The sequence below is a fragment of the Sphaeramia orbicularis genome, chromosome 10 (genome assembly GCF_902148855.1).
Source record: "Sphaeramia orbicularis chromosome 10, fSphaOr1.1, whole genome shotgun sequence".
NCBI classification, from domain to species: domain Eukaryota; kingdom Metazoa; phylum Chordata; class Actinopteri; order Kurtiformes; family Apogonidae; genus Sphaeramia; species Sphaeramia orbicularis.
In genome coordinates, this window is record NC_043966.1 from 12,623,908 (window position 1) to 12,650,007 (window position 26,100).

Below are 26,100 nucleotides of genomic sequence, written 5' to 3' on the forward strand. Positions count from 1 at the left end.
ATTTTCAGTTAATTAATGATTCTCTTTTGTCATTCTCCTGATTTTTTGAGAAGCCAACATCACAACATTCACACCACATACACATCTCACACACTTCACCACACACAAAACATTTACGCAACCAAGACAGGGCATTGACATATACTACCTGGTCAGTCATACATTTAGTTGTTTTGTTTTTTTTTTACTTTAAATGCTATAGCCTATATCCTAACCCCCCCCCAGTTACGATGACTTAATGTAAATATTGTATATTATTGCACATAAGTTTCCTTGTCACTTGGTGTTGCTTAAATAAAGGCTATGGGGAAAAAAATAAATACATGTCCTAGGTACTCAACAGATGATTGGAAAAACTCACATTTGTCTTTCCTAACTTTCAGGCCATATTCCTCCAACCTTTGTAGTGTGGCATCCAAATTTCTTAAGTGTGACTGTTCATCGGGTCCTGTGATGAGGAGATCATCCAAGTAGCATTGATCACCTGGAAGTCCACTTAGGATTTGGTCCATTGCTCTTTGAAAAAGTGCTGGAGCCAAGGTTATTCCAAATGGAAGTCTCCTATGCCTGAACAGACCCTTGTGTGTTACTATGGTTAACAATTCCTGTGACTCTGGTTTAACATGCATCTGTAGATATGCTTGACATAAGTCTGTCTTGCTGAACTTCTGTCCTCCAGCCAAGCCTGAAAATTGATCATCAGTGAGGGGTAATGGATGTTCTGCAGTCAAGACGGGGTTTACAGTCACTTTAAAATCCCATCTTTTTTTATGACTGGAACGATCGGTGTAGCCCAGTCACTTGTGTTCACAGGTTCTAATACATCATTTTTCACTAGTCTGTCTAACTCAGCCTCTGCTTTGGGTTTCAGACCATAGGGGACAGGTCTAGCCTTCAAACACTTTGGTGTGCTTCCTGGTTTGACAGTTAACTGTGATGTCTGTCATACTTCCAAGTTTCCCATCAAAAACGTTAGCGTGTTTCTGCAGTATCTCCTGCAGGAGGCTTGTGTTTCCATCATGAACTATGTACACTTCATGCCAGTTCAGGCTAAGCCTCTTCAGTCATTTACGGCCTAGCAGAGCTGGACGGTTTCCTGGAATAATGTACAGTGGAAGAGTCTTTCTCTGGTTGTACTGTTCTGCTATTACATCTACAACTCCTAACACTAGAACAGGTTCACCAGTATATGTTCTCAGTTTCAATCGTGTCTCTTGAAGAGTGAGGTGCTGTAATTTTTCTTTGTAAACAGATTCAGATACCATGGACACACGTGTACCAGTGTCAATTTGCATTCGCACTGTGCGGCCCTGTAACAAAGGTGTAAGGCAGTATTCATCATCACCATTAGTTACAGATAAAACACACACTGTGTCTTCATCATCAGACTCATAGTCACTCTCCTCATGGTCAAAATACACAAAATAGACTTAAGGTATAAAAATATCAGTCATCCATTTAACTTCCGAACCCACGTATCCTCACTAGGGCCACAGGGGTCACTGGAGCCTATCCAGCTACCTATAGGCGTACATCCTGGACAAGTTGCCAGTTCTTGTAGGGCTGACATATAGAAACGAACAACCAATCACTCAAAACTACCCTTTCACTCCTATGGGCAGTTTTAGGTTGACCAATTAAACTATTAGTTCATGTCTTTGGATGGTGGGAGGAAGCCGGAGTACCCGGAGAGAACTCATGCAGACATGGGGAGAACATGCAAAGGTCCCTGACTGGAGAATAGAAATATAAGTATTATAAATAAGTCAAGTTAAAATAAGAGTATATGACAAACATGGAAATGTGCCAAGAAAATGTGGATGAGAGGTCTAAACAAAGTATTTGCATTAGTGTGAAAGAGAGGCATTAATAATAATGATGATCATAAAAAAGGATTGGATTTCTATAGTGCTTTTCAGAGCACCCAAAGCACTTTACATTTTTTTGATCCATTATTCATTGACTCTCACATTCACATACTGGTGGTGGCAAACTACGCCTGTAGCCACAGCAGCCCTGGGGCTGACAGAAGTGAGCTGCCAATCCATACCTAATGGCCCCTGTCCTCCGACCACCGCCACACATTCATATGTATTCATACACCAGTGTGAGTGACCGCCAGTCCTCTGGTTATAGGACGACCCGCTCTACCTCCTGAGCCACAGCCACCCATTAATTATTAATGGTTTACGAGTTTTCTCATTTGTTTGTAGTAAACTCTAACAAACATTTTACTTTTACTTTTGTAAGAAAGAAAACTACATACATTGACCTTCTTTATTTGGACTTATGTCAACATCTTTTTATTGAAATTTTGCAATTTTTTCTCATCCACATTCCATATATGTACATGAACATAGAAATGTATACACGTCCAGGTATAACAGAAATATTAACCAAATTTAAAAAACCTAAAGAAACCTGAATAGGAAAAATAATGGTTTGAGTGAGTGTGTGATTTTCTCCATTTTTAGGCAGGACATAACATCTGTTAACTATTGTGAATGTGTGGGTGGGACACCGTCTTTCCACTTTCCAGCACAATGAACCAAGAGGGAGGCAAAGGCCAGGGTATGAAGTCAAATGTACCTCCTCCTCAGTAATATCAAACAATGTCATCCAAGGACTTGGTTTCAATCTGATCCCTCACAGTCAGAGATAGAGGACTGAAAACCTCTGTCCAGTACTGTAAGCCTGGGATGACACCAGTACATATGGATGCAGGTGGCTGCGGAAATCTCATTTTAGATTTTTTGCAGTCAGGACTAACCTCAGGGTAAGTACAGGATAGTTTATTTTTGGGGATATGCACCCGATACACAACCTTGAGTTGAGTGGAGCAGTGATGGGCACATATGAAGGTGGAGTTCACATGTCTAAGGAAGGAATTCCACTCAGATCTTCCTCCAGTGGTGCTCTAAGTTTAACCATTGGAGCGACCCTTGTGTTTTCACACCTGAATTTTATTCCGATTCAGGGAGTAATGTATTACAATACAAATTAAAGTTTCTGAAGGTAGGGAAAAAGAAAATGAACTGCACAGCAGTGGGACACTTAGAGCAATAATAAAGTGTCTTAAAGTTTCACTTTCACTTTGTATGCTCGCATGATCTGTGCATACTCATTGTGAAGTACATACAGTATGGAAGCACCCCCATTTAATCCCCCCAGCGGCATGTGCCCCCTTCACATTCCTGATAGCCACCTCATATATGACTATCTGGAACCAGCCCCACTCAGAGTGGTAGAGAAAACTGTAGTTATCTATCTCTGTCACTGTGGTCATGTTCACACTGTAAACAAACCGCTCCACGGAGTGATTGTAACCGAGCTGAGACCATCTCTTCCAAGTGGTCTCAGCTCAGTTTGTTCCAGAATGGAGCACGAAAACTGCTTTTACATATGCCCAATGGAACCGAGCCAAAGACTTGTTCCGAAACAACTGCTTCAATTGATCCAGGTGTGAAAACACCCTTAGATTCAACACTAAACCCCAGAGGACTGAGATGAGCCTTTTGTGGGATGGATTTAGAGACAGAACTGTATCCACTAATGTAGACGTAGAGAAAAACACAGTGTGTCTGAAGAACTCTGAACTCAGAAGATCACATTTTCTTGTGTAGTTGTTCAAATGATGCCAAACTTATTTAGACATTTGCTGTTGGAACATCTTGTTTTGTAAGTGAATAAGAAACATGCTATAGTTTTTTTAGTTATTAAGAAGGATGTTGGCCAAGCTGAAATCGATCATAGACAAACCCCCTGCATCAAACCCACCGCGGCAACTGTTACACATCAACTGTTGTATAGTTTGATATACAACAGTTTTTTGCTTGTTTTATTTTGAATATTAACATTTAAAATCAAATGTGTGATAACCCCACCACCCTCACACCATGTGCATGTGCAACTGCAATGTAAGTAATATTTAAATTTAACTCTAATTCTATATTTATATATTTATATATATACACCAATTTCTTATTTTTCTCTTTATATTTCATTTTTTACTCGTTTGTTTTTTGTCTGTCTTTTTGCCTGCACTTGCTTGTTGTATGTTGCTGCTGTTAATTTGTGAAATTGTGAATATCTTATCTTGTCGAAATGTAAAATGACTGCTTTTTTATTCCCTAAAAATTGACACTGTCACAATATTGTATGTAGAAAGTCTTGTAACATGTTTTTCCTGCTCAAAGTGCTTTACATTTGATCAGTTTTATAAAATGTTCTCTTATTACTTGTGTTTGTGTGAAATTAGCGTGACACTATGCAGTTGACATGAGTGAGCTGAAGGAAGTATAGATTAGATGTTGATGTTCATCAGAGTTCTCCAGTGTCTTTAAAACCCCGTAGGAGGCTCAGGCTGCAGGCATGTCACCAACCACAAACAGCAGGAGCAGATATGAGCTGTTTCTGTCTTAATAATCGGTGGTGTTCAGTGGCGCCTAAAGATTCCCTCCAGACATGTTGTAAGACATGATAATTCTGTTAAAATGGTTGACATCTCATGACATCTACGACATCTCCTTCATTTCTGTCACTGTAAAACCCGAGAGTGGGAGAGTAAACATTTCAAAATATTTTCTATTTTTGGTGTTGTCGTAGTGATGGCTTCGAATTTCAGCTCTTCCTTATTTTTATGTGTGACAGTAGATCTCAGTTGGATCCAAAATATTATGTCACACATTCTGCTTCTGTACAGCTCTGATGATTTTAGATGTACAGGAAAACATCCACCATTCAGCAGATGAACATGAAAACATCCTTTGGCTGCGTGGCGAAAGTGAAAGTTAAAAGGTTTTTGATTGGAGACCGTCATGTTTAAGTCTTTTTGTACTTATGAAAACATTATAAAAATCCAGTAAAGTTTTCTGTATTTCTGTGGTTGGAGTTGTTTTCAACACTAATAATAAGTAGAGCAGTGCAATAAAACCCTATCATCACTTTAATGTCATCTTTTCATTATTATCATATGAATTTTTTATGTTTTATCTTTGGGGTTGGTTTTTTTTTCTTAGCTAAAACACTTGCTTCAAAATGTTTTATAATTTAAATTATGTATATTTTGTGGAACACATTTTATCATTTTAACCATTTTGGTTGCTCTGCCTCTAGTTTCTTGTGTTTCAAATTGCACTAATTATGCTTGATTATTTATTTATTTATTTTGTTTGTTAGTTAGTTAGTTAGTTAGTTAGTTATTGCTTTATTTTGATTTAACCTTAAATGGCATCCCAAGATGAAAACAAAATTAACAACAAATGCTCAAAATAAGCACTGTTAATTATGAAATCATAGACATTATGTGTTTTTATTTCTCGTTATGTTTTTCATCTTGTTGCATCTTTTACAAATAATGTAAAAAAAAAAATCATCAAGAACCAACAAGTGGTGCTAGGTACAACAAACCCTGCCCCTCACACATATTGTATACTCAGTGCCAATGACAACGCAACACTTGAAGATTCTTATATTTTTTTAAATCGATGAGGATTTTTATTCCATAAGCTCTTTGGAATTAATCATAGGCCATTTCTATACAGTAAAAATAAAAAATCACATCCAAATTTGTTGACAAAAAATAAGGATAAAGAAAGAAACTCAAGGACCCCCAAAACCAAAAGTCACAAAGCGGTCCCGGAGGTGCTGCAGCTCAATGTAGCGATCCTGCTGTGGCGTGGTCACATGTGCTCGTCCAGGGCGAGGTCTGTCTGCAGTTGAGCCAGTCTCTTCATGCCTCAGTTGCATCCTGACTATGGTGGACACATTGCATCCAAAACGGCGCGCCACCTGCCGAGCAAAGATTCCGGCCTCCAGGAGCCCCACAGCATGGCATCTTTGGTCACGTGTCAGTCTAGGCATCGCTGAGTTATTGCAAATGATTTTGGTGCTTTTCATCTTGCCTTTATATACAGAACATGACCACTCCTTAACTGACCACAGTTCCTTAAGTTGAGCAGTTCATTGTTGAGCAATGAGAAAAACAAGTCTTATGAATGCAGACAAGTTCATTCAAGCGTGACAATAGCTCAACCCATCTCAGGTTGTTAAGAAATTGTCTGGGATTATCTTATACAGGTGAAACTTAAACATATTGATGCAGCTCAGGAACAATAAAACACATTCAAGTGTTGCGTTTTCATTGGCACGGAGTATACCTTATTTTGGCAGCGATCCACTCTTTCATCCATATTCAATATTTGTTAAGTAAAAAAATTATTTATGTGCCAAGTTGGAAGTAAATTGAAACAAAACTGATGTTTTTATAGACATTTGAAATTTTGCCCATTATAAGTAAAGGGGGGGGGGTGTTAAAAAAAATCCTAAACATTTTTTTACTTTGACCTACTGTTCCCAAAATGTAATAACATCTATAAACCCAGCTTGGTATGAATTCAACCCGTAGTTTTGCTGCTCGAGTGTTAAACTAATAAATTGGGCTACAGTTACTTCTGTCTTATTGCATCTGTTATGATCAAAAATCATCCTTTAATCTGTAAAGAAACAGTGATTTAGCATTTATTGTGATAAATAGTGACTGATATGATTTGTTTCAACAATGTTTTTCACCATATTGCCCAGCCCTGCAGCATAAACCTCATGCTCTAACTCTAATCTTCTTTCTGTTTGTCAGGTCTCTACAGAAGAATCAACTCCAAAACTGAAAGCAAACACCTTTTAAAGCACCAGAGCCTCCAGAAACTGTAAGAATCTACCTCATTCTAAACATATTATTCTGTATGTCCAAACTGTCATGTTGTTGTAGTGCCTGGATAGTTAGTATTTTATGTTCTAGGTCTTTATTATTTTGCAGGTTGTGTCTTGTCATTGTTCTATTTTATTATTACTTATGTTCTGAATACATGATTATTATGAGGGCCTAACACTGTTCATCTCAGTAAAGCCCAATCTACCTTCAAAGAGCCAAGATTAGTGGCAAACGTAACAAATGACTATCACAACTACAAAGCAAATGTGGTGGAAACCTGACAGAATTGTTCCATTCTGCTAAGGTTTAAGGCAGGTTTTCAGGCTTACACAGTGCCGCAACACAGTGTGACAACAGGAGAATGTGTCTGATGCTCTGCCATGATCCTTTTACAGCTTTGTAAGATACACAAAAAGACAAAAACAGCTCCAGGTGCAGGTTTACTGAGCTCACAATATGTGTAATTAAAAAGAAGCATTAAATAGACCATTAAACTTCTATCAGATAGCTGGGTGCCTCTATGAAACTGGTCCCTAGAAACAGGACAGAGGGGCTAAAAATTCAAACCAGATCTAGACTAATGTTATGAAGGAAGTTGGGAAGCACTTTGGGCCTGTTTTAAAAATAAATATTTACTGAGATAAAAGAGAAACTATTCTTCAGATAAAACACATTTATATATTGTTTTAGATTATATTTAATACAAAAACCTGCATGTAACAGTCAAAAGGACACGAAAATTACGTGCTACTGTTTTTTTTAATATCTCTTTATTCTCTCACTGGTACATTTTGGGAATTGAACTAATTATGTAAGGCAGTGTTTCACAAAAATGGCCACTTGCAAAATCATTCGCGATTTATATGTGTTTAAATGGGCAGGTTCTGCATGTAACGCCAGTGGACACGATGGGTTACACACGAAACTTGGAATGAGACTGAGATTAATGAAAAAAACCCACATGTCTGGAATAGAAAAACCACTAGGATCATCCAATTTAACACAGTGTCTTTATTTATAGCGGTATATAAGACCATTTCAAGCCATGTTTTCCAGATAAAATGCACTGACACATGGTTGTTTTTCCTCTCCCAATTTTGGTCCTATTTTTGACCCCAGTATTTTATTAAAAATTCATTAATTTTGAGTTGGCTCAGAGCAAGAGTATTTTTTTTTTTTTGCATTTTTCTGAGGTCATCATTAGGTACATCCTGGGGGGAAATATGTCTAAATTTCTCTTTTGTTGTTGGGTCTAAAAAGCTGGGAAAGTACCAGAATACCAAAATGAACCCAGTTTCATAGAAGGGCCCAGCTATAATTTACAACTATTCCTCAGTATAAACAGATTTCAGCTTTTAGAAAAAAGGTTTTGTGTTTGTTTGTGATTTGTCGTAAGTCGATTTGAAAAGCTGAAGGTTTATTTTTAAGGAGGACTAAGGAATTTAATCCACCTCTGTCAGATTCAGTGAATATCTCTTCTCCATACTCCAGCTGTCTGTTTGTGTGTGCACTGAAATATAAGTAGTGTTTTTGCGCTGCCCCGGCTTCAAACCTGGGAGAAAATATGAGCCTAGCAGCACTACTCAGCAACAGGAGGCATTCATGCGCATGAGCTGAATTTCTCTGAGGGAGCAAAGAAAGGAGGAAGGAATGTGTTTTTTTGACCCATAGACTGGATGTAAAGATGGATGTCATGACGCTGAACCTCTTAAGCAATTCTGAGATTGTTTTTTACCCCTCGGGCCGTCTGCCACAGGGGTATTGTTGTACCCTGTGACATCCATCAGTGTTAACACTACAGCTCTTTATCAAATAGCCCGGTCGTCTTCATGTTTGGTATTTGGGAAGCTCTTGGATGAGTTTTTTGGGCGTCACCTTGACCATCATTTCAAGGTTGAATCAAGCTGACCCATCAAATTTGGCCTTTGGCAACAGCGTCAACGCGATAGCTCTTCACTCAGTCATCAGTGTCATTGATGTTTGGTATTTAAGTGCAACTTGGCAAGCTCTTTGATAAGTTCTTTGACCGTGACCTTCATTTCTTCTTTTCAATTTGGGTTGACATGTCAAAGTTAGCCTTCGACAATGGTGTCAACGCAATTTCTCTTCACCAAGTCGCCCTATCTCCTTCATATTTGGTCTTTGGGTACAACTTTAGAAGCTCTTGGATGAGTTCTTTGGGTATTGACCTTGACCTTCATCTTCAAGGTCAAACCGAGGTAGATGTATTCAATTTGGACAGCTACGTTGACCTACATCTTTCAGGTGTTTCGGGGTGAGTGCATGGTTATGTGGGCAGATGGGTGAAGCACAGATGAGGTGAAGGGATAGTGATACTGGTCGGGGTATAGATGCAGGACAGCCCTCTTTGTCAAAAGGGGCCGATGGGTCTTTACAACGTTTAGCATTGGTCTTGCCTAGTGCCAAAAGAGGATCTGCAGTGCTATTAAATAGGCCCTCCATGTAACAAAGTAAAAAGCTGGTGTAAGCCTACCTGAAATGGTGTTGGGGCCAGAGGGTAAACTGCAATTTAGGTCCATATACAGTCTAAAAGGGAAACTATTGCAGATACATACGCAAATATAACCGTGTCCGTACTTTTCCAGGGCTATCTTAGCAAATCTGGACAGTTATTTTTTATGCCAAAGAGGGTTTGGACTGTCGAAAGTCTTATTTGTAAGTTTGTGCAGGTTTCATTATACTTTAATAGTTGGTTTAAGGGGAGGGAGACACATTTAGCATACAGTCTGAGAGTAAGACACATTAATAAGACTTGACTTTGAAAAGCAGAGAACCACTGTGTCTGAAGGATGTTTTTGGAAGATTAACTCGCCATAAAAGATGGTGTCAACTTTTTAGGCACCAAATCCAGCCACTTGAGTTTTCTTTGGCAGTGTGTGAGAACTTAATCACCTAAAAGCTTTATAATCTTCAGCTTTATTTCTTGGATAATCCTGACTCTTTGACACAGTGGTTCTTAGGATGATTTAAAGGTGAGGTTTTGTTTTCTGATTTGTTTTGTATGCACTCAAACTAACAAAAACCATTTCATCCATTTGTCTAAAAATAATGTGAATACCCTGTGGTCATGGGAGGTGCCATGTTGCTTTTGTGGTGCAATTTGGAAGTAAAATCGACACAATATAGATTCTTGAATTTGACACAATTGTTCCTCTCTTTGCCATATACCCGTATAGAACTGGGTACAAGGGCATTTGTCTACTCTGCTCCATGCACGAATATGTTGCTAAAAGACTGGAAACTGACTGAATTGATCTCTTTAAAAACTTTTAAATCCAAACTCAAAGTGCTAGAGACTAACTCAATATCTTGCGCTTGTTTTTCAAAGTTTGACTTGTCATGTAAATCTTTGTATGTTGTAACTGTATGTTATATTTCATGCTACCTCTTGGCCAGGACTCCCTTGAAAAAGAGGTTCTAAAGCTCAATGTTTAGTTTTTTTTTTCCCTGGTTAAATAAAGGTTAAAACTAGATAAATAAATAAATAAATAAATAAATAAAATAAATAAACCCTGTTGTGATTGGTTTACAGTCATGCATTTGGCACTCTCAAGACCATGATTTGTCATTATAGCTGCTGATGATGGCCAAACCTGCCAAATGAAATCGACTTAAAACAACTTTGGGAAACATTTGTTGTGTGCATACAACTTCCTCCAAAGTCCAAGAGACCACATCTATTTAAATGGAGCTATACTGCAGCAAGCCACTAGGGGGACATTGAGATGTTTTGGCTTTCATGGTGTCCATCTTTACACAACTTCAGTCTATGGTTGGCCTGTATCACCAGTGTTTCTTTGGAATTGCCCACAGGGTCAAAACACAGTATTCGAAATCTCTCTGACGGGACATTTTAGAGACAATTTGACAGATTAGTGTTGCTAAATGACCCACATTTTTACTTTTAAATTCATTTTTGCTTTTGTTGGACCATAAGGGATTATCCAAAACAAGGAGCTACTTTATATTGACATAAATGTTGGAATGGCAGTCAGTTAAAGTTTGCTCTCTGATGGGACAACTGTGTTTTGACCCTACACCACCTTCAATCTCATAGTCATCGACTTTAACTTAAATGATTCACATATTGTTCTTGTCTTTGTAGATATCTCCAACACAACAGAATCAAAGATGTGAATCCAGATGCATTCAGAGGCCTGTATAACCTCACCAGGCTGTAAGTTTGTCCAAATGATTTTTACCTCCGCCAAGGAGGTTATGTTTTTGCCAGGGTTTGTTTGTCTGTCTGTTTGTTTGTCTGTCCGTTAGTGTGCAACATAACTCAAAAAGTTATGGACAGATTTTGATGAAATTTTCAGGGTTTGTTGGAAATGGGATAAGGAAGAAATGATTAACTTTTGGGGGTGATCCGGAAGAAATCCTGGATTCTGGATCACTTTGAAATTTTCGTTAACATTGTGGTAAATGGTGGCCAACATTTTGTTTCCCAATATCTGGCTTAATTGTTGACCAAAACTCATGAAATTTAACTCAGGAATTGACAATGGGGTCCTCTATCACATTTCAAAGGCTGATCCGGAATCTGATCCAGAAGGCGGATTTTATCTCAATTTATATAAAAAATGGGGTGCCCTTACTTTTTGGCCTACTGTGCCTTAATATTAAAGGTAGAAATTTCTGACAAGCGCCATCGTTTAGCTCAGTCAGTTTCGCAGCGGTAGTATGCCACCGGATTTCATGTAGCTTTAATACTTAAGGAGCTAAATCCAGAAGAAAACCGCCATTACGAGAAAATGTGATTTTCGTGAATACTACTGAACTAATAAGGATATAATTATGAATCCAGTTGCTAATGGTATTTTTCATGGTCAAGGAATCTTAAAATATAGGTAAAATAAATATGGGACTAATATTTATGGTGGAAATCACAATATGGGGGAATTGTGCAAATCTCATGCAATTTGACTCAGGGATTTACAGTGGGTGTTCTATCAAATGGCAAAGACTGATCCGGATCTTTCAAAAAGTTATGGACAGATTTGGATGAAAATTTCAGGAAATATTGATACTGGCACAAGGAACAATGATTAAATTTTGGTGGTGATCGGGGGGGGTGGGGGTGGGGCACTGATCTGCCTTGGCGGAGGTCTGCGCTCTCAGAGTGCTTTTCTAGTTATACGGAGAAAATACAGCATGCTCTGTGCAGTCCAGGGTTAAATGCCTCACTAATCTAATATTAAACTGTTTGTCTTTTACCCTCCGTATTTAGATTCCTCTTATTAGTCTGGGATTATGTGAACTCACTTATGCACCTACTGAGCTTTTGAGCACTTTTGTTTGGTGCCTTTTAATTTGGTTTGGGTAAATCCCTACAGTTAGGGCTCTTAAGGGAAATTTTAACACTTCAACCTAAAATTGTATCTCATTCAATGCTGTGCTTCTGCCTGGCAATGCCCAAAACCTCAAAACAATGTATAGAAGATAAGACAGTATTGGTGAAGAACTTAACTGACATGCAAAGTCCTGACTTCAACCCTGTCCATACTTCCAAACATTACAGTCTGACCATGGTAATACTGTTGACTGAAATAGAGCGAATCTCAGCTCTCAGGTTACAAAATCTTATATTAACTTTTCCTTTAAAAGAGATTTTTATAGCAGATTGATAATCATATTTTGGACTGAAATGTCCCAGAGTTGCGTATGAATGTTATGTGCAGGCATCCACATAATTTTGGGAGCCTGTTTTCAGTATTATCAAACCTCGATCATATACAGTCGCGGAAAAAATTATTAGACCACCCTTGTTTTCTTCCATTTCTTGTTCATTTTAATGCCCAGTACAACTAAAGGTACATTTGTTTGGACAAATATGAGAACAACAAAAATAGCTCATAAGAGTTTAATTTCAGAGCTGATATCTATCCATTTTCCATGTTTTTTTTTATAATAACCACAATCACTTCAGTTCTTACATCAATATCTATGGCATTGTACTGACAAAAACAGTGCTTTAGGCATTCCATGTTTCTTTTTTGTCTGTTTTAGTCACATGAAACACAGGAGTTAGTGCTTGATTGCATAACCATTGTTTTTGATGACTTTTGATGGTCTAATAATTGTTTCCGTGCCTGTAAATGCAAATGAAAAACCTCCTAGGAAATGTTTGTAATCAGAGGTGGAAAGTTACAAAGTACTGTACATAAGTAGATTATTCAGATATTTATACTTTATGTGAGTATTCACTTTTCAGATGACTTTTTACTGCCATACAGTGCAAAGTTCTGTTCCTTCTATTTGCAAAACAGATTCATTTGTTGTTAAAGTTTTCCAGAGAGGAGAATTTGGCTTCGCAACATCAAGATTGCTTTTAACTTATATGCATGACACATAGAAAGGACCACAGAGATCACATCATATCACAATTTCAAGCTCAACTTTTAGCCCTTTGGAAAGGAAGTTAGAACTGAAGAAGTCTTTGGATGAGAGACAAAACGTTTTCAAAAGAGCTAAACTAGTCCAGTTAAACTGAGAAGAACTACCAAGAAGATTATATCACATAACATAACAGATAACATAACCAGTGTCACAACCCGGCTCTGAGGTGGTGACCAGAATGGAGACGGAGGTGGTGAAAAAGTAACAAGGATTTATTAAGTAAATTAACAATAACAAAAACACAAAATGCCGAGAAACGCCAGCCAGGAGGAGCAGGGCAGAGCAGGACCAGACCAGACAGCCAGCAGCACCGAGACCAGACCGGAGCAGACCGAGAGCGTGTAGACCAGGCCAAACCAGAGTGAGACACCATAGAGCAGCCAGAGAGCCCGAGAACCAGAGAGCCAATGATCATCCCCGGGCGAGCTGCTTAAATAGGCAGGCTTGGCTGCCACAGGTGTTACCCATCATGAAATCACCGTCTGTAAAAGAAAACTGACAGTGCCCCTAGTGCCCGGAAGGTGCGGGGGCCGTCACACCAGGCACAACAAACCCGCCCCTTGCACGTATTGTATCTTATTTTGGCATCGATCCAGCTGATGTCATCATGTCTGTGCATGTGCTGATGTCAGGACATATCAATTGCCTCTATAATATATATATATATATATATATATATATATATATATATATATATATATAGTATATATATATATATATATATACATATATATATTATATAATATATATATATATATATATATATATATATATATGTCAAGTTTGAACCAAATTGAAACAAAATTGATGTTTTTATAGACATTTTAAATTTCACCCATTATAAGTAGATGGGGAAAAAAAAGAAAATTCGTAAAAAAAAAAAAAATTTGAACTTTGATGTACTTTTCACAAAATGTAACCACATCTATTCTGGATCACTGGCAATCTATAAACTCAATGGACTCTGTGCACAGCCCCACTACTTCCTGAACTTCAGGTGGGTCCTTTATTTCCTGTTTTTCATTATTGGACACACTGATTAACTCAGGTGTGTCTGCTACTTCTTGTTGTGACTACTGATTAATTAGGCACACCGGGATTAATCAGTGTGTCCAATAATCAAAGACAGGAAATAAAGGACCCACCTGAAGTCCAGGAAGTAGTGGGGCTGTGCATAGACCCGATTTGGTATGAATTCAACCAAAAGTTTTGCTGCTACACACATTTGAAATTTCACCCATTATAAGTAAATAGGAAAAAAAAAGATTTAAAACATTGATAACTAGAAGCACTCGTAGAGCGCAGACCTCCGCCAAGGCAGATCAGTACCCCCCCCCCCCCCCCCCCCCCCCCCCGATCACGACCAAATTTTCATCATTTTTTCCTTGTGCCAGTATCAACATTTCCTGAAATTTTCATCCAAATCTGTCCATAACTTTTTGAGTTATCTTGCACACAGACAAACAGACAAACCAACGCCAACAAAAACATAACCTCCTTGGCAGAGGTAAAAATTGGAACTTTGACCTGCTGTTCCCAAAATGTAATCAGATCTATTCTGGGTCACTGGCAATCTATAAACCCAATTTCATATGAATTCAAACAATGGTTTTGCAGCTAGTGTTAACAAACAAACAAACTGAACCAAAAATAATCCCCCTTGCCTCCCCTTCAGGGGGCGGCGTAACAAAAAAAGCAGTTCAAGACAGAGAAATCCAGTCCTGACCTGGATGATGTGAGGTTCAGTAGCTTTGTACAGAAACAGCTGGTAGAAAGATAAAGATATTTTTTGGACGACTTTTCAGAGCTTTGTACTTCTACTGGAGGTGTGAACTTTTTCCACCTCTGGTTCTGAACACTGATTACATTATTGTATTGCATTACATGTACAGTAAGTTTACCTGTTTAAATAAAATACCCTTCTGGGAATATTTTAATGTTGTTTCTCATCTCTTAGATATCTGAGCCACAACAAGATATCTATCCTGATGCCAGGGGTGTTTCAAGACCTGCACAAGCTGGAGTGGTTGTATGTTTTTTTATGTATATTTTCTCCACTAAAAGAAGGTTTTACAGCAAAATAACTTTGAGGAAAAGACTTCAGAATATATACTGTTACCATAGTGGTGGTATTTCTGTAAACATTGCTTTGAAATCGTGTCTTCTAATGAATAATTCTTTGCAGAGAAGTAATTCAACACAGAGAATATATTGTTTTTGAAAGGATATTCTATGAATGATGCAGAACTATATCCTGTCTTTTGTTGTAGGATCCTGGAAAATAACAACATCCATCAAATGTCATCCATGACCTTTTCAGGACTGAATTCCCTTGTTCTGCTGTGAGTTTTTATTTCTGATCAGACCATTTCCTTGCTGCTTTTATGTCATGTTCACTCAAATCCTCAAATGCCCCATTCATACCACATTTTTAGACAAAATGAGTTCCTCTTTGAACGCTGAAAACCATGTGCATGCATTTTGATATTGTGTTTTGTGGATTGGCAGAGTTCTGCTGAATAACTCTTTGACAAAACTGGATGACATCTGTCGAGAAATGCCCAGACTCAACTGGCTGTAAGTACGGTGTCACAAAATCAATAGCTTTTTTTGTCATAAGCGTGGCAGCTTTATTTAAAAGTGTTTTGTGCATGCCTGTGTGTCTGTCCTTTTTTTGTCTGTGAAAAATTTCTTTCAGGGATTTGGAGGGAAATCTCATTGAGACCATTGGAAATGTCTCGTTTCATTCATGCAACATGCTGACAGTTCTGTAAGTATGAATGTAAATCATTTAACCCGTGACGTTTTTGCCTTAAAAATCCTCCTTTTGCCAGAATTTCAGTGAGAGGCTTGAAAAATATGATTTGCATCTACTAGCCCATGCATGGAATCAAAGCTGACAGTTCGTAAAATTAGGTTTCGAAGAGTAAACAGTAGATATAATGTCTTTTTTTTTTTTTCCTTTAATTGCCTTTCTCCAGGGTTCTGCAGCGTAACAGGATCAACCATATTCATGATCAGGCTTTCTCAGTCCTGCAAAAACTTGGGGAACTGTAAGTTTCATTTATTTTTTTATTCAAACAAATTAAAAATGGAATCTGAGTTTACTACGTTTTGCCAAAGTGCATCTGATTCATTTAAATAGGGATAATTTCAGGACTTACTTGCATGGTAAGTCCTGAAATGTCGAAAGAAAAAGTATAGAGACTGATAAAAACACATCTTATTTTGAATATTTCAACTTATTTTACACCTTGCAGTTCTGTTTTAGCACATTACAGTTGTTATCCAGATTCTACCCAGATCTTTTCATACTTCTAATTTATTAAGTATAGTGTCTAGGGTTTTCTCTTGTGTCGTATTTTTTTGTTTCTCGTGTTTGCTGTGGTATTCTATTGTTATTTTATGTGTGTTCTGCTGCTGCTGCTACACTGTAATTTAGCAGTTTGGGATAAAGTAGATCTATCTATCTATCTATCCATCCATCCATCCATCCATCCATCCATCCATCCATCCATCCATCCATCCATCCATCCATCCATCCATCCATCCATCCATCCATCCATCCATCCATCCATCTCTTTCTCTCTCAGGAAAAACCTGATGCTTCTTTCTGACAAATAATCTCGAAGGCATCATTGTAATATTCACAGTTGATGCTTTGAAGTATGTTGTATGTTTGAAGTTTTAGTAAATTCCTCTATCTGCAAACTTTAAACATAGCTGCAAGCAACAACTGACACACTTAACAGTTTGTCTCTGTCTCTTTGGTACATTTCTCAAATCATCCTCGACATAAACAAAACAGCAAAACAGTAAGTGCATTGCTCAAAACAATTCGTTCAAGTAGTAAAACACCATGGATTACCTGCAAAAGCCAGTTTCTTTCTCAAAATCGTTAGTTCATCTCTCAAAAGTAAATATCTGTGTCAATGAACATGTCAGTGCCATCAGAATGACAAGTCCTTGTTAGTTAGTTAGTTAGTTAGTTAGTTAGTTTCATTTCGAGCACTTAGAATCAGATAAAGAACCATACAACACGGTCAAACAAAATTTTTTGGTGCTCAAAAAGAAGTGGGAAGAAGTATAATTTATTGACTCCCACCCCTTTTTACAAACTGATAATTAAATTAATTCTGCTTCCTTTGCTTTAATACACTTTTTTTCTATATATTTTTACAATAACACAAAGCATCCATAAAAACCATTCACGTACATTTTTTAGTCACCTTACAATCAGTTTTGCATAATCAACCTTTTTTATTATAAACTATAATATACTAATATAATATAATATACTACGTATATCAATTGCCTCTATATACAGTACAGGCCAAAAGTTTGGACACACCTTCTCATTCTTTGCATTTTCTTTATTTTCATGACTATTTACATTGTAGATTCTCACTGAAGGCATCAAAAACTATGATGAACACATGTGGAATTATGTACTTAACAAAAAAGTGTGAAATAACTGAAAACATCTCTTATATTCTAGTTTCTTCAAAGTAGCCACCCTTAGCTCTGATGACTGTTTTGCACACTCTTGGCATTCTCTTGATGAGCTTCAAGAGGTAGTCACCTGAAATGGTTTCCTAACAGTCTTGAAGAAGTTCCCAGAGATGCTTAGCACTTGTTGGCCCTTTTGCCTTCACTCTGCGGTCCAGCTCACCCCAAACCATCTCGATTGGGTTCAGGTCCGGTGACTGTGGAGGCCAGGTCATCTGGTGCAGCACTCCATCACTCTCCTTCTTGGTCAAATATCCCTCAGCCTGGAGGTGTGTTTGGGGTCACTGTCCTGTTGAAACATAAATGATGGTCCAACTAAACGCAAACCGGATGGAATGGCATGTCACTTCAGGATGCTGTGGTAGCCATGCTGATTCAGGTTGCCTTCAATCTTGAATAAATCCCCAACAGCATCACCAGCAAAGCACCCCCACACCATCACACCTCCCCCTCCATGCTTCACGGTGGGAACCAGGCATGTAGCATCCATCCGTTCACCTTTTCTGTGTCGCACAAAGACACGGCGGTTGGATCCAAAGATCTCAAATTTGGACTCATCAGACCAAAGCACAGATTTCCACTGGTCTAATGTCCATTCCTTGGGTTTCTTGGCCCAAATAAATCTCTTGTGTTTGTTGCCTCTCCTTAGCAGTGGTTTCCTAGCAGCTATTTGACCATGAAGGCCTGATTCATGCAGTCTCCTCTTAACAGTTGTTGTAGAGATGTGTCTGCTGCTAGAGCTCTGTGTGGTATTTATCTGGTCTCTAATCTGAGCTGCTGTTAATTTGCGATTTCTGAGGCTGGTGACTCAGATGAACTTATCTTCAGCATCAGAGGTGACTCTTGGTCTTCCTTTCCTGGGGCGGTCCTCATGTGAGCCAGTTTCGTTGGAGCGCTTGATGGTTTTTGCGACTGCACTTGGGGACACATTCAAAGTTTTTGAAATTTTCTAGACTGACTGACCTTCATTTCTTAAAGTAATGATGGCCACTCGTTTGTCTTTACTTAGCTGATTGGTTCTCGCCATAATATGCATTCTAACAGTTGTCCAATAGGGCTGTCAGCTGTGCGTCAACCTGACTTCTGCACAACACAACTGATGGTCCCAACCCCATCAATAAGGCAAGAAATTCCACTAAGTAACCCTGACAAGGCACAGCTATGAAGTGAAAACCATTTCAGGTGACTACCTCTTGATGCTCATCAAGAGAATGCCAAGGGTGTGCAAGGCAGTCATCAGAGCTAAGGGTGGCTACTTTGAAGAAACTAGAATATAAGAGATGTTTTCAGTTATTTCACACTTTTTTGTTAAGTACATAATTCCACATGTGTTCATTCATAGTTTTGATGCCTTCAGTGAGAATCTACAATGTAAATAGTCATGAAAATAAAGAAAATGCGAAGAATGAGAAGGTGTGTCCAAACTTTTGCCCTGTACTGTATGTGCAAAGTTTTAAGCAATTTGAAACAAAATTGATGTATTTATAGACATTTGAAATTTCGCCCATTATAAGTAAATAGAAAAAAAAAAGATTTTGAAAATTGATTAAAAAAAACAAATTGGAAATTTGACGTACTTTTTCCAAAATGTAATCACATCTATTCTGCGTCACTGGCAATTTATAAACCCAATTTGGTATGAATTCAACCCATAGTTTTGCTGCTAGAGTGTTTAGCAAAGAAACAAAGAAACAAACCGAACCAAAAACAATACCCCTTGCCTCCCCTTCGGGGGGGCGGGGTAATAATATGACTGGGGAAAATTGGCTCCTCACCCCATAACTGTCACAGCCATTCCAGGCACAAATGGATTTTTTTTCACTGTGACATTATGAAGTAAAAAGTTATAATAACTGCAGCCTCGTATTACAACCAGAAAGTAAATTAATGTAGTTTGCTTGTGCTAAAAATAAATAAATAAATAAATTAAAATCCAATTTGAGTCTCCATCAGGTGACATTGTCCATATATTGAAGATTTTCTAATAGTTTGATCCTGGATTTGACAGGAAACAGTTATTGGCAAGTAAAGTTTCAAGTTTTATTTTAATTATTCATTCTTTATTGAAGAAAGACAAAAACAAGACAGGTAAGACGCAGAATTTCATGCAGTAGAAGACATATACACATGATAAAAACAGACAGTTAACATGCATTTGTGGGTCATTTCCAGCAGCATCCATCTATTTACTGAACCCTTTCATGCTTGTGAAGGTCATGTGGGTTCATTTCAGGTTATAAACACATGTATATACAAAAAATATGTATGTATGAAAGAGAAAAGAAAGATCAGTATGTCATCACCAACATCAGCGTATAAGGAGAGGAAGGAAGAAAATATGAATATATCCACAGTATGTGCATGTATCATTTAATAATAAATAATGTCACTCCAGGGCTGCAATGTACCCCCCCTCCCAATGGCATTTTCCCCTCTCCTTCCTTTCTTTCCCTTTCCCCATTTAGAAATGTAGTTCAATGTCTAAATGAGTCATTACATTAAAAAGTAATGATGTCCTGCAATGTGTGACACCCCACCCCCACCCCACCACCACCACAGCAGCCAACTGCCTCACCTGCCTCATTGTTTTTTAACATGCAATTAGAAATGGAAGGGGGAGATGTGGGTCCAGACCTCTAATACAGGCCCCAAAACGAGGGAGGGGTCAGCCCATTCTAGCCCACTAGGGGATCCGAGGAAGAGCCGATACGTCACAGTAATGGTTCTTATAATAATGATGATACTAGCAGCATTCATTATGTATAAAGATCATATAGAGCTTTTCTTTTGGGTAAGCACTAGCACCTCAAAGTAAAGATCTGGGTTTGATTCCAGCATCAACTCGCCTGGCCCTGTCAGATGCACATTTCTGGTTCTGGTTCTGGTTCCGTTCTAGAGTTTCAGTGCCTTTGTGTTTTCTGTTGAGCCAGCCAGTGTTCTCACCAGTTTAAGCAAAACCACAGAGAGAGAGAGGACATTACTTTGCCTTTCTCCTCTACATCCTGCTTGTCTTTACAACATAGAATATGACATGCCCACTGATGATAAGATAAGATAAAATAAGATAAGATGAGATAAGATGAGATAAGATAAGATAAGATAAGATAAGATAAGATAAGATGAGATAAAATAAGATAAGATAAGATAAGATAAGACTCATCCAGGATGTACCTTGCTTTGCCCATAAGTAGCTGGGATAGGCTCCAGAGACCCTAGTGAAGATAAAGCAGGTTCAGATGATGAACGTTTCGCCTCCCCCGCGATCCGCCTCCCGCACGATCCACGTCCCCCGCGATCTTCCCGTGACCGTCGACACCTCAGCTCCACTCACACCTCTCCGTCCTGATACCAGTTCCCACTCTTTAGGGTACGTTTACACGGCAACACTCCGCAAAGATTTCTCCTTTGCGTTATAAAATCATTCCGCGTTAAGATGAAGCCGCTATGATAACGATCTGCGTTAACATGAGTCCGCGAGGACGGCTGAATACGCTGTAGTGGCCATGCCAGACCAGTAGCTGGCGATGTAGAGCTGTAGTGAAACAGTGGCGGTAAAACACACGCCTGCGCACAAACGATTTCCGGTTTAGACAGCCTTTAAATGAGGAGAAGAAGAAGAAGAAGAAGAAGAAGAGGCGGACAACACTATTTACAAACAACAATGGCGAGTGGTCGTACAGAGACGCAGGACTTCTTTGTCTGGACAGATGAGCTGAGCACAGTTAGCAGCACGTATGTTGTTCTGAAACTGGCCATTGTTGTTGTGGTTGTTCCTTCTTTTTCTGCAGCTTTATTGTGTCATAGAGGCTGGCAAACCAGCTTGGAGGCGCATTACCGCCACCAACTGGCCTGGAGTGGGTTAACTGGCGGTTCTTGGCTGCGCGCGCATGCGGTGACGTCATATTTTACCCCGGAACGCTCCGATTCGTGTTAACCCGGAGCTGAAATGCGGAGCGTATCGATAACATTCCACCCTGGACCCTGGTATCAAAAGTTTCCAGATTCAGGCACTCTAGGCACCGTTTCCATGTTAACAGAAGGCTAATCCGCAATGAAATCTTCCCGGAGTCGACTGAAGCCGACGCCGTGTAAACGGCCCCTTAGTGTCCATCCTCCTTACATCTGTACAGAACACCAGCGACCCTCTGCTGAAACCACCATCACCTTTAAATGAGAATTTTATTTTGGAAACCCTACTGTTTGTATGTGCATTTGTTTTGTATGTGAGAGAAAGAATCAGTTTGAAAAGTGAATTGAAATTGTATGAATAATTGACCATAAAAGTGACGATTTCTCACATTTAAGGCTTTTATATTGGAAAAACCCTATTGTGTGAGCATGTGTGTCTGTGAGAAAGAGTACTTTTGAATGAAGAAACATTGTACAAAGAGTTGAGCGTTTGGTCATAAAAATGAAAAGAAGTTATGAAATAGACATTATGTATTTTTTTAATAGGGGTTTTATTTTGAAAAAATGTACTCTGTGTACTTTGTAATGTGTGCAAAATGTCCAATATCCAAAATACAATGCAGCAAAACGTGTTTTAAAATGTGAAGGGGGGAGAGAAAGAGAAGGAAAAAAAAAAAAAGTCCTTGTCCTGGGTTTGAACCCGGGACGTTTGTACTATGGACTACAGCTTTAACCACTGGTCTATTCTCAGACACATACAGGCTAGGATTACTCAGCTTTATATAGGGATTTTGTCATTGTGAAAAGTGAAACCAAACATACTCTTCAAAAAGTCGCGATTATTCCATAACAGTAGGTCATATCTGAAAAATTCTTTCACTTTTGGATTCTGCAGACTTGTGGGAATTGAATGAGGTATAACTTTTGTGTCACAAGTCTGAAATGAATAAGCAGTAATTGCAGAAACGTAGAGTAACTTTCAAAGGCAGACTGCCAACTTCCTGTTGGATTTAGCTCATGAGTGTCAGTGTATGATTTGTCGGGCTCAATCAGAACAAGATTTTGGCATTTGTTTCATGTTTCTGTGACATTCCTACTGGCCGCTAGGGCAGATTTTGTCTTTTTTTTTAGTACATAGGTGGCACTACAGAGTCCATTTTGGCATCCAATGGGTTAATTTTGATATTGAATCAAAGTGTTCAGCAACCATGACATACATGGCAAATTTGGTGAGTTTTGGAGCATGTTAAGGGGGTCAAATGGCAGTCTAAAGTGGAAAAAGAATGAAAATAAACAAATTGTTGTAAATCAATAACTGTACATCCTATTAGGGCTGCACGATTTATCGATTTTAAATCGAAATCGGGTTTTTTAATTAGGACGATTTTTAAAAAAGGGAAATCATAAAATCGATTTCATCTCTCTCATGCCTACGGGAGCCCGCAAGGCTCTTCCTCCTATCAGTGACAGCGGTCTGTCACAGAAAGTCCGTGTAATGACCGGACTTTAAATGTGTTAATGAGCCCGCAGTACTTATAGCAATGTAAGCCATGGCTTCACGCACGGATCCCGCAACTGAAATATAACTGCATGGGGATCACTCATTTTACGTTGTCCCGGATCCGTACCGTACTGTCTTCTTCCGAACCAGGTCCAGGTGTCGGGGTCATCAGCCTCAGCAGAGGAGCCCAGACAGCCCTGTGCCCACACACATCCACCAGCTCCACAGATAGAATCCCTCCAGTGTGTCCTGGGTCGGTCTATTCCACGCACAGATCCTCCAGTTTAAATAGAACTGCATGTGGATCACTCATATTAACGTGGTCCATGCACGCACACACGACTGATGACTGTCACTGACTTACATTGGTATCACTTCTGTGGGCCCAGATACCCAGAAAAAAAAAAAAAAAAAATATATATATATATATATATATATATATATATATATATATATATATATATATATATATATATATATATATATATACAGGGTGGGAAACCAAAATTTACAATGAACATTTAGTTGTTTTTTCTCAGCAGGCACTACGTCAATTGTTTTGAAACCAAACATATATTGATGTCATAATCATACCTAACACTATTATCCATACCTTTTCAGAAACTTTTGCCCATATGAGTAATCAGGAAAGCAAACGTCAAAGAGTGTGTGATTTGCTGAATGCACTCGTCACACCAAAGGAGATTTCAAAAATAGTTGGAGTGTCCATAAAGACTGTTTATAATGGAAAGAAGAGAATGACTATGAGCAAAACTATTACAAGAAAGTCTGGAAGATACTATTAAAGAAGAATGGGAGAAGTTGTCACCCGAATATTTGAGGAACACTTGCGCAAGTTTCAGGAAGCGTGTGAAGGCAGTTATTGAGAAAGAAGGAGGACACGTAGAATAAAAACATTTTCTACTATGTAAATTTTCTTGTGGCAAACAAATTCTCATGACTTTCAATAAATTAATTGGTCATACACTGTCTTTCAATCCCTGCCTCAAAATATTGTAAATTTTGCTTCCCCACCCTGTGTGTGTGTGTGTATATATATATGTATATATATATATATATATATATATATATATATATATATATATATATATATATATATATACATACACACACACACACATATATATATATATATATATATATATATATATATATATATATATATATATAAAATTAATTTAGTCCTCTTACTTGCTAAATTTTTCATTCACAAATGTAAGTTCTGTAACACAAAACCAAATATTATTTATTTTTTGAAAGATGTTGAACTTTATTTAAAGCTGTTAGATAAATCTGGAAACAAAAAGGCTGTAAAAAAAAACCATAAGTATTTGCTCTGATTTGGACATTGTAAGATTTCGTTCTGACTCAGAATCACACCTGATGTTATTTATAGATGTATGCCTCATTTCTTCAAACCAGAAAGGAGGCCATGTTCTTTACTTCTGATGTTTTTGTCAGCCTCGTGAGGATTCAACAGTATGATCTTTCTGGAATGTTTTGCTGCAGTGACGCTTTTGTAGCAGTTAAAAGCCACCTGAATCACTTTAGTGTCTGAACAGCTTTTTTCTTAAGGTCCTCTAACTTCTATCGTTATTGACTTTTTGCTGCAGTGGGTCTCTTTTGTGAACATTGGCGTTTTGGCTTGTCTGTCAGACAACACAGACAAAACGGCTGATGAAACTATTGCTTTGTCTTTGATTTACGTAATAGAATAGACCAGAACAGGACGCAAAAGGACAGAATAGAACGTAATAGGGTAGAATAGGATACTACAGAACAGCTGGTCTCTTTCTGATGCTTTGATCAAACGTAACAAATTCAAGGGGCCCAGCATTTGTGGGGGGGGGCATAGAGCAGTGGAGGGGGTCCAGTGCATACAGGTTAGAAGTTGTGAAAATTTTGTGTAAGATCCGCTGTATAATAGAGGAATAGAACCTGGGAGATGTCTGTAAAGTTTCACTTTTGTTTCACACCAGCGTTAGTTACATTAGTTATGGACCACACCCCCATGTATATAACTACTGCCCCCAACCGAAAAAAAAAAACCCAAAAAAATACATGCCCCCCTCTGTTTTTTTGACAAATCATATATCTCTACAATCCAATACATTGCCATCTTTGGCTGAGCTTCAGAGTTGTTAACTGTAATACAACATGCAAAACAACTAATATTACTATGCTTTATGTCAGTGTTTTTCAACCTTGGGGTCACCTGAAATTTCTAGTAATTGATAAAAAAAATTCATAAATATTTAAAAAAATATTTTTAGTGGTTCAGTATATATTTCATTATAATTAAAACACCAAACACTTTTCCTAATAAGAATCAAGTTCAATAAAATGCAGGATAAAATATCTGAGCGGGCATATCTTGATTGACCCGATCATATGACCACGTGCATTACTACGCTTCAACCTGCCTGGACATAGAGACCGAACAGAGATTCAGAGAATGGAAAGATTTCTTCACCTATCTGACCCCGCTGAGACATCTCCAAGAGAAAAATGTGTCAGTTTTGAATGTCTGGGGTTGCCAGAAATTTGTGATGTTAAAATGGGAACCACTACTTCATGTAAAACAGGCTGTAATACTGCAGTAGTCATCACATAAAAGGGGAAAAGGGGATTGATTTTAGCTCAGTCTCACACACTTCACTGTGACATTTTCAATAATAAGATGCAATTCAAAGTCATTGGCAAGAACGTGATATGAACTGCTTATCAAGTTCAAAGAGCAGCATAGATTAGCATATGTGCACAGGATAGAAGGACCTGATGAGGGGTTACTGTCATGTGACAAACACTGCATTGAATTTAACGTGTTTGACACAAAAACAAAGAGAAGCAGCAGATGAGTTTTCTGCAGTATGTTAGAACCAGTGACACAAGACTTGGACCCAAATGCACAACCAACAGACAGGAATAAAGTTAAAGAGTGTTTATTAAACACGGACAAAATTAACAGTTCACAAAAAGGTTTCGTTAAGGAGTCTTCGCAGGTCAGACTGTGTGAATTCGTCACGGCGTC

The 26,100-nt window shown here is 38.3% G+C and overlaps 1 protein-coding gene across 1 annotated transcript in view; it reads left to right on the forward strand.

Moving 5' to 3' along the window:
• Positions 1-26,100, forward strand: part of rxfp1 (relaxin family peptide receptor 1) — a 230,813-nt gene that overhangs the window by 179,838 nt on the left and 24,875 nt on the right. Inside the window, 8 exon segments of the mRNA XM_030146263.1 lie at positions 6,635-6,655; positions 6,657-6,704; positions 10,836-10,907; positions 15,087-15,158; positions 15,400-15,471; positions 15,638-15,706; positions 15,828-15,899; positions 16,111-16,182. Coding sequence (XP_030002123.1) covers positions 6,635-6,655; positions 6,657-6,704; positions 10,836-10,907; positions 15,087-15,158; positions 15,400-15,471; positions 15,638-15,706; positions 15,828-15,899; positions 16,111-16,182 — 498 coding nt within the window.